Here is an 8,414-nt window from a genome sequence, read left to right as displayed (position 1 = left end):
TGGACTCTCAGGACAGGGATATAATATTACCGCTTTATAAAGCTTTGGTGCGGCCTCATCTGGAGTATGCTGTCCACTTTTGGAACCCGATTCATAAAAAGGATGTTCTAGAGCCGGAGAGGGTACAAAGACGGACAACTAAACTAATAAGGGGAATGGAGCATCTTAGTTATGAGGAGAGATGAAAATAATTACATTTGTTTAGTCTGGAGAAGAGACGTTTAAGGGGAGATATGATTAATTTATTTAAATATATAAATGGCCCTCACTATGGGGAAAAGATATTCCAGGTAAAACCCTCCAAAGGGCAAGAGGGCACTGCATCCGCCTGGAGAAAAAAAGGTTCAATCTCCAGAGGCGACAAGTCTTCTTTACCATGAGAACTGTGAATCTGTGGAACAGTCTACCACAGGATCTGGTCACAGCAACAACAGTAGAGGGCTTCAAAACCGGCCTAGACAAGTTCTTAGAGCAAAATAATATAAATGCATATGTATAGAACCTATCACCCCTCCCCCTTCCCTGTATCCATCCCCTCCTTGGTTGAACTTGATGGACATGTGTCTTTTTTCGTAACTATGTAACTATGATAGATAGATAGATAGATAGATAGATAGATAGATAGGTAGGTAGATAGATAGATAGATAGATAGATAGATAGATAGATAGATAGGAGATAGATAGATAGGTAGATAGATAGATAGATAGATAGATAGATAGATAGATAGATAGATAGGAGATAGATAGATAGGTAGATAGATAGATAGATAGATAGATAGATAGATAGGAGATAGATAGATAGGTAGATAGATAGATAGATAGATAGATAGATAGATAGGAGATAGATAGATAGGAGATGGATAATAGATTGATTGATAGAGAGAGAGATAATTGATAGGGGATAGATAGATAGTAAATAGATAGAAGATAGATAATAGATAGGAGATAGATAGATAGATAGATAGATAGATAGATAGATAGATAATAGATAGATAAATAATTGATAGGAGATAGATAATAGATTGATAAATGATAGATAGATGATATACATAGATAGGAGATAGGTAGATAGATAGGAGATAGGTAGATAGATAGATAGATAGAGAGATAGAGAGATAGGTAGATAGATAGGAGATAGATAGATAGATAGATAGGAGATACATATATAGATAGCTTGGGCCCACAAACTGAAACCCCCACATATCACGTCTCTATATAGCTGCACACAAACAGCAGCACAAAGCTTCATAGCAACCGTAAAAGAAAATGCCCCTAGCAACCAATCAAAGCTTGGCTTTTAGTTTCACACATGTAGATGGAAAACGAAAGCATAATTGTGATTGGTTGTCAAGCCTCGTGTTTCCGTTATCTGTCGTTCCTATTGGCTTGTAAGGGCTTTATTAGGAAATAACGGGGAAATAGCAGGGACTGAGAACTCAGCCGCTCCATAGAACACGTGCTCACTAGAGCCTAAAGGAGTGTGATGTCATCAGCCCGTCCCTTCCATTCGGAAGATCCTCTTCAGTATCAGGCAAACTGCTGACTACAACAAAATGGCTCCTCTATCGCGGACAGGATTGTAACATACCATTACTAAGCTGTTATTTATCGCTCCTGTGACGTCACTTTACTGCGACCTTGCTGATCTCCACATTGCCTGTCAGGAGCACCGGGTTCTCGGGTCGTTCAACATCTCACTGCCGGATCATGGCGATGCTGGCCGAGCGTAAGTCTCCCACTGGGGTGACGTAAACCTCTCTCACTGTTGTGCGTGTTTTCGGCAGTTACGCCCCCTGTGGTCATGTTGTGAATAGCAAGTGCTGCTATGAGCTGAGACCTGGATACAATTGTATTACTTCTCAGCTGTGAGCAGGACCAGTGTGCCCTCATTCCCTGGCAGTGAGCAGGCTCCTCCATAATCCTATGTTATATACAGCGTCTCCCACTGACTGACTGCTCTTTACTGCAGCTCGCAGGAAGCAGAAGTGGTCGGTGGATCCCAGGAACAGCACATGGAGCAAAGACGAATCCAAGTTCGGGCAGAAGATGTTGGAGAAGATGGGCTGGTCTAAGGGCAAGGTACGGCTCTGCGGGAGTAGTGGAGATAGGGGTGCGCTGTACTGAAAATGTTGTGTACATAATGTAAGGTCTCATAGCAGCATTGTATACTACACATGGCTGTATATATATATATACATAAGGATTCCTGATACACTGATCAGCCATAGCAGAACCCCCACCTAGTATTGTGACTGGACCCCATATCCCTGTGATGTCTCCTGTGGTATCAGTACCCTGTAAGGTGTGAGGACCCCATATCCCTGTGATGTCTCCTGTGGTATCAGCAGCATCCTGTAAGGTGTGAGGACCCCATATCACTGTGATGTCCCCTGTGGTATCAGCATCCTGTAAGGTGTGAGGACCCCATATCCCTGTGATGTCCCCTGTGGTATCAGCATCCTGTAAGGTGTGAGGTGCGGACCCCATATCCCTGTGATGTCCCCTGTGGTATCAGCAGCAGATCCTGTAAGGTGTGAGGTGCGGACCCCATATCCCTGTGATGTCTCCTGTGGTATCAGCAGCAGTAGATCCTGTAAGGTGTGAGGACCCCATATCCCTGTGATGTCTCCTGTGGTATCAGCATCCTGTAAGGTGTGAGGACCCCATATCCCTGTGATGTCTCCTGTGGTATCAGCATCCTGTAAGGTGTGAGGACCCCATATCCCTGTGATGTCTCCTGTGGTATCAGCAGCAGATCCTGTAAGGTGTGCGAACCCCATATCCCTGTGATGTCTCCTGCGGTATCAGCAGCAGATTCTGTAAGGTGAGGGGATCCCATATCCCTGTGATGTCTCCTGTGGTATCAGCAGCAGATCCTGTAAGGTGTGAGGACCCCATATCCCTGTGATGTCTCCTGTGGTATCAGCAGCAGATCCTGTAAGGTGTGAGGACCCCATATCCCTGTGATGTCTCCTGTGGTATCAGCATCCTGTAAGGTGTGAGGTGCGGACCCCATATCCCTGTGATGTCTCCTGTGGTATCAGCAGCAGATCCTGTAAGGTGTGAGGACCCCATATCCCTGTGATGTCTCCTGTGGTATCAGCAGCAGATCCTGTAAGGTGTAAGGACCCCATATCCCTGTGATGTCTCCTGTGGTATCAGCATCCTGTAAGGTGTGAGGACCCCATATCCCTGTGATGTCTCCTGTGGTATCAGCATCCTGTAAGGTTTGAGGACCCCATATCCCTGTGATGTCCCCTGTGGTATCAGCATCCTGTAAGGTGTTGGGACCCAATATCCCTGTGATATCTCCTGTGGTATCAGCAGCAGATCCTGTAAGGTGTGAGGTGCAGACCCCATATCCCTGTGATGTCTCCTGTGGTATCAGCATCCTGTAAGGTGTTAGGACCCCATATCCCTGTGATATCTCCTGTGGTTTCAGCAGCAGATCCTGTAAGGTGTCTGGTGCGGACCCCATATATATATATATATAACCCCCCTGTTGCTCCCCTAGTAGTATATAGCCCCTTGTGCTCTCCCCCAGTAGTATATAGCCCCCCTGTGCGCTTCCCCAGTAGTATATAGCCCCCCTGTGCGCTTCCCCAGTAGTATATAGCCCCCTGTGCACTCCCCATTAGTATTTAGCCCCCTGTGCACTCCCCATTAGTGTATAGCCCCCCTGTTCGCTCCCCAATAGTATATAGTCCCTCTGTGTGCTCCCCCAGTAGTATATAGCCCCCTGTTCGCTCCCCCAGTAGTATATAGCCCCCCCTGTGTGCTCCCCAGTAGTATATAGCCCCCCCTGTGCGCTCCCCAGTAGTATATAGCCCCCCTGTGCTCTCCTTTGTTTTGTATTAACTCCCCCATTCAAAAAGGACGTACTATTACTTCATAATTGTAGTCTTCTAACTGCAATGGGGGTAAAGGTGTGTCCAGGTGATGCAACCTAAGCTCTCTGTATGCTACAATGCAAGGGCACCTGCTCTCCTAAATGCCAAAAGAGGCTGCAATATGGCCGGACACAAGTGATATCTGTGAATGCGATCTAATGCAACTCTCAGCACTGACAGTAATGACATGGTCGTGTTCTTGTTTTGCAGGGACTCGGAGCTCAGGAACAGGGATCCACAGAACACATCAAAGTCCAAGTAAAGAACAACACATTGGGACTTGGAGCGTCCAACAACCACGAGGTAATGACCCAGGGCCAGCCTGTATGCAGGGAGCTGCATGACAGGATCAGTAATCGTCATCTGTAAAATATCAGGCTTTACTCCAGGCTGATAAATCTTAAAGTGTTGTATTTATTTATATATTTATTTATTTGCAGAAATCAATAGTACAGGCGATTTTTAGAAACTTTGTATAGGTTTATTAGGCAAATATCCCATTATTTGCATTCAAAAAGACTTTCCCCAGGTCCCCCTCCTCTCTCTCATCCACTGCTCATTATCAGGAAATCTCGACTCTTTTTTACATCAGTTGGATCCTGTCTGTTCTATGGAGAGGGGAGGGGGGAGGAGGGAGATTAGTCGCCAGTAGAGAACAAAGGATTACACAGCGGGACCTGTTTGAAAGCCAGTATTCAGAGGTTAGAGAGGTCAGTGCTGACTTCAGAAGAGAGAGCCTGGTGATATAGCTGTAAATTAACTCTTTGTTCTGTTTTTGTGCCTCATCTCCCTCCACCCCTTCCCTCTCCATAGAGAACAAAGAAGACAGGGGGAAGAGCTTCAAACTGCTTTTTCATGATAAAAAGGCATTTTTTGGCCAATTAACCCAATTTCAACGTTTCTTAAAATCGCCTGTACTATTGATTTCTGCAAAAAAAATTTAAACGACAGGTACACTTTAACTGTAATGATATAGTTTTACAATATCAGAAGAGATACTCTCAACACAATCGTCTTATAAAAGCGCCTATGTTTGTCTAGTCCCAGGGTCCATGCTCTGGCAATGATGAGCAGGCATTTTGATATAGGACAAAGCATTATATTAAAGACAAATTAGTTAAAGTGACTGTACCACCAGGCCCAGGCTGAAGCACTGGAGGCGGGCCGACCCACCCTTAGTGGGAAGAAACCCTAGCCCCTCTATGATAGGGTTCCATTGATTTTAATGGAGTCATGGAGGGGCTGGGGTTTCTTCCCACTGGGGGTGGGTCGGCCCACCTCCAGTGCTTCAGCCTGGGCCTGGTGGTACAGTCACTTTAAAGGGGCTGTTGTAACAAATGAAATTAGGTCTATACTGATGCATTATGTTAAATGAAACATATTACAAATTTATAGGAGAAACAGATCGCTGATCTCAGGGAGACCAGCCAAACGATTGCACTGCCGGCTGCTAGTGAAAGCGATCAATGCAGTGAAATTCTAGGCGCATTGCCCTACAAATGTATAAGCATTTCTTAAAATGTATTGTTTGAGAGATATAGACTCACTAATCCCCCCCCAACTGTGTTGCATAGTTTCATAACCTGTTGCTCTTTGTGACGGCCGGCCAGGCATCCACTTTCTTGAGTCACTCATAGTCAGTTAAATCCCAGTCACATGATCTGTCTGATTAGTACTGGCCGTTGTTTTTCACTTGCAGCAAGGGGGATTGTGGGAAAGTTTCTGTACTGTTACATGCAACAGCAGGGTCATAGATCAGAGAAGAAATCAGATGCATATGGAGGTTTTATGTTATAATAATTAAGTGTGAACACCACAAAAAAGGTGAGGAACCATGGCAAAATTTCTTTGTGTTATGGATTAAACCTATACTAAATAAATTACAGTACAGAGTACCTATAATTTTGCCTCTCCAAAGCCACGGCAGCTTCGTAGTCTGTGTATGGAACTCCTGGGAGAGCCATAGACTTGCATTGTAAGGGGGCTTCCAGCAGTTCCATACACAGGCTACAAACTTGCCAGGGCTTTAAGGGGGTATCCTGCCACAAGCAAAATTAAAGGAGAAGTTCGGCCAAAAATATTTTTTAATATGTTATTACTTATGAAAAGTTCGACAAATTCCTAGTGTACATTAATTATGGGAAATGGACATATAGGGCTATTTCCCTTAATTTAGTAGATCATGGAGACTTCATATTCTCTCAAAAACCGTGACGTTACGAATCAGGTGTAATTCCAATGGAGTGTCCAGCAGGGGGCGCAGTATATGTAAAAGCCTATGGACTGTATTGGCGTATATAGAGTATGTAATGTAATGTAAAAACTACACTTTTTATTAATTGACTATGTTTATGGAATAATTTGGAGAGCAAGGACACTTGCTCCCCAAATGGAGGGCACCGAGCAGGGAGAGGGAAAGGTCCCGGTGCATCTAACTACCTCCTCCCTCACTGCTTGGTGCAGTGGGACAGACAGACACTACTACTCCTCCCATCATCTGTTCATAGTATGAGCAGATGATGGGAGGAGTAGTACCAGAGAGATCCCCAGCACCAAGCCCCCCCCCCTCAGCCGACATCGCCCACACCCGCTGCACAGCTGCTGCTGCTGCCGGTGGCCTCCCAGATCTCGTCCCCATTACCAAACCCCCACAGCCGCTGCACACGGTAACCTCCTGGTCCCCATCACCAACCCCTCAGCCTCCCCACATCCTACTCACTTCCCTGCCCTCTCGGACTGCCAGATCACTGCCGCCCCCGCGTCTCTTCTATCTGAAAATTACAGGAACCTTTTCTTTCTATTGGGTCATATAGGAAAATTGTTTTCATGTGTTTTTTTAATGGGGTCACCATATGAACCAGCAGAGGCTCCTGTATGATGAAACTGCATGGACGGACTCCCATTACAGAGTTATTTATGCTAATTATACAGATAATGTCACAGGGTTAGGCTATGTTCACACTACATAACTTCCGCAGAAATCACGGCCATTGTTACAACGGCAGTGATTTCTGCGGTACTTATGTAGTGCTGCAGGCTGAGGGAGTCCCGGACGGAGTGTATACACATAGGGGGAGCTTTATCAAAGGGTGTAAAATTTAGACTGGTGCAAACTGCCCACAGCAACCAATCACAGCTCAGCTTTCCTTTCAGCACTGCCTAAAGCTGAGCTGGGATTGGTTGCTGTGGGCAGTTTGCACCAGTCTAAATTTTACACCCTTTGATAAATCTCCCCCATAGTATACACTCTGGCTGGGATCCCTAGCAGCGCTGTAGAAAACTGACATGTCAGTTTTCTGCGGCCATTATTCAGTGAATAGCAGCCGGAGAAAACCGTGTCAGTTCACACAATGGAGCGTGCAGCTCCGGCCACGCTGTCCATTGTTTGCTGATGCGCCCGCAACAGAACTCAGCGGCGCTAAAGATCTTCCGGACGGTACTGCAGTAGCGGCCGGGGTGATCTTTTCTGAGACCGGCTGTTCAGTGATCTGGTGGGTCACGGAATGGCTGGTCTCACACCATGTGTAACCATAGCCTTAGAATGCATCTGATGACAGTTCAGCCTCCCTGACTGTATACTTCTCTTAGCTTATTTGGACATGTATGGAGATGCAATTTGAAATGTGAAGGTTAAGATGGTGACCGATCAGATCTCACATGAAACGTATGGATGCAGCAGAGCTGTGATGAATCGAATGACGCTGCAGGAATAGTGGTCAATTGTGTTTATTTAAGGCCGTCGCAGTAATGTGTTCTCTGCAGAACTTTTATTGTTTTTTTTCCTTTATAATTCCAGGATAACTGGATCGCCCATCAAGACGACTATAACCAGCTGCTGGCAGAGCTGAACAGTCACCATGGCACAGGAAGTGCAGGTCAGTTCTAGCACAAGTTTGCTTTTTGCTTAGTGTCACTGTCATTTAAATTTGTTTTTGCAGAAATCAATAGTACAGGCGATTTTAAGAAACTTTGTAATTGGGTTTATTAGCCGAAAAATGCATTTTTATCATGAAAAAGTAGTTTGAATTTCTCCCCCCTGTCTTCATTGTTCTCTTATGGAGAGGGTAGGGATGGAGGAAGATGAGGCACCAAAACAGGACAACAACGAGTTAATTTACAAATCGCTTGTTATGAAAAAAAAGACAGTGACACTTTAAGGGGTACCTATCATTTAAAAAAATTTCTGACTTGTCATAGCGACATAGTAAATGTAGGAGACAGCACTTGTGAAAAAACGGGATTTTTTTATTCACATCAGACGCGTCTGATGTGAATAAAAAAATCACGTTTTTTTCACAAGAAGTGCTGTCTTTTACATTTACTATCGGATTGAAGCCGAACGGAAGGGTCCTGTGCGGTGAGACATGCACTACATCTAAACATTCTTGATTTTTTTTTTCACTTTTTCCAGTGCTGTCCCAGTTAGATTTTTTTTAGATGTCATAGCAACATGTCAAAGTTTTGTTTCAGTCGGTGTCCGGGCGCTGGGACCCCTACCGATCGGTAGAACGAAGGGGCAGGCGC

At 45.0% G+C, this 8,414-nt stretch overlaps 1 protein-coding gene across 1 annotated transcript in view; it reads left to right on the top strand.

The window, feature by feature from the left end:
• Positions 1-1,434: 1,434 nt before the first annotated feature.
• Positions 1,435-8,414, top strand: part of PINX1 (PIN2 (TERF1) interacting telomerase inhibitor 1) — an 88,094-nt gene continuing 81,114 nt past the window's right edge. Inside the window, exons 1-4 of the mRNA XM_069975813.1 lie at positions 1,435-1,726; positions 1,970-2,079; positions 4,101-4,193; positions 7,687-7,765. Coding sequence (XP_069831914.1) covers positions 1,708-1,726; positions 1,970-2,079; positions 4,101-4,193; positions 7,687-7,765 — 301 coding nt within the window. The 5' untranslated portion in view covers positions 1,435-1,707. The remainder of the gene's footprint in view (positions 1,727-1,969; positions 2,080-4,100; positions 4,194-7,686; positions 7,766-8,414) is intronic.

This window comes from Dendropsophus ebraccatus, chromosome 6 (assembly GCF_027789765.1).
Source record: "Dendropsophus ebraccatus isolate aDenEbr1 chromosome 6, aDenEbr1.pat, whole genome shotgun sequence".
Taxonomy (NCBI): domain Eukaryota; kingdom Metazoa; phylum Chordata; class Amphibia; order Anura; family Hylidae; genus Dendropsophus; species Dendropsophus ebraccatus.
Note: the sequence above shows the minus strand (reverse complement) of the source record. Positions and strands in the feature narration are given on the sequence as shown.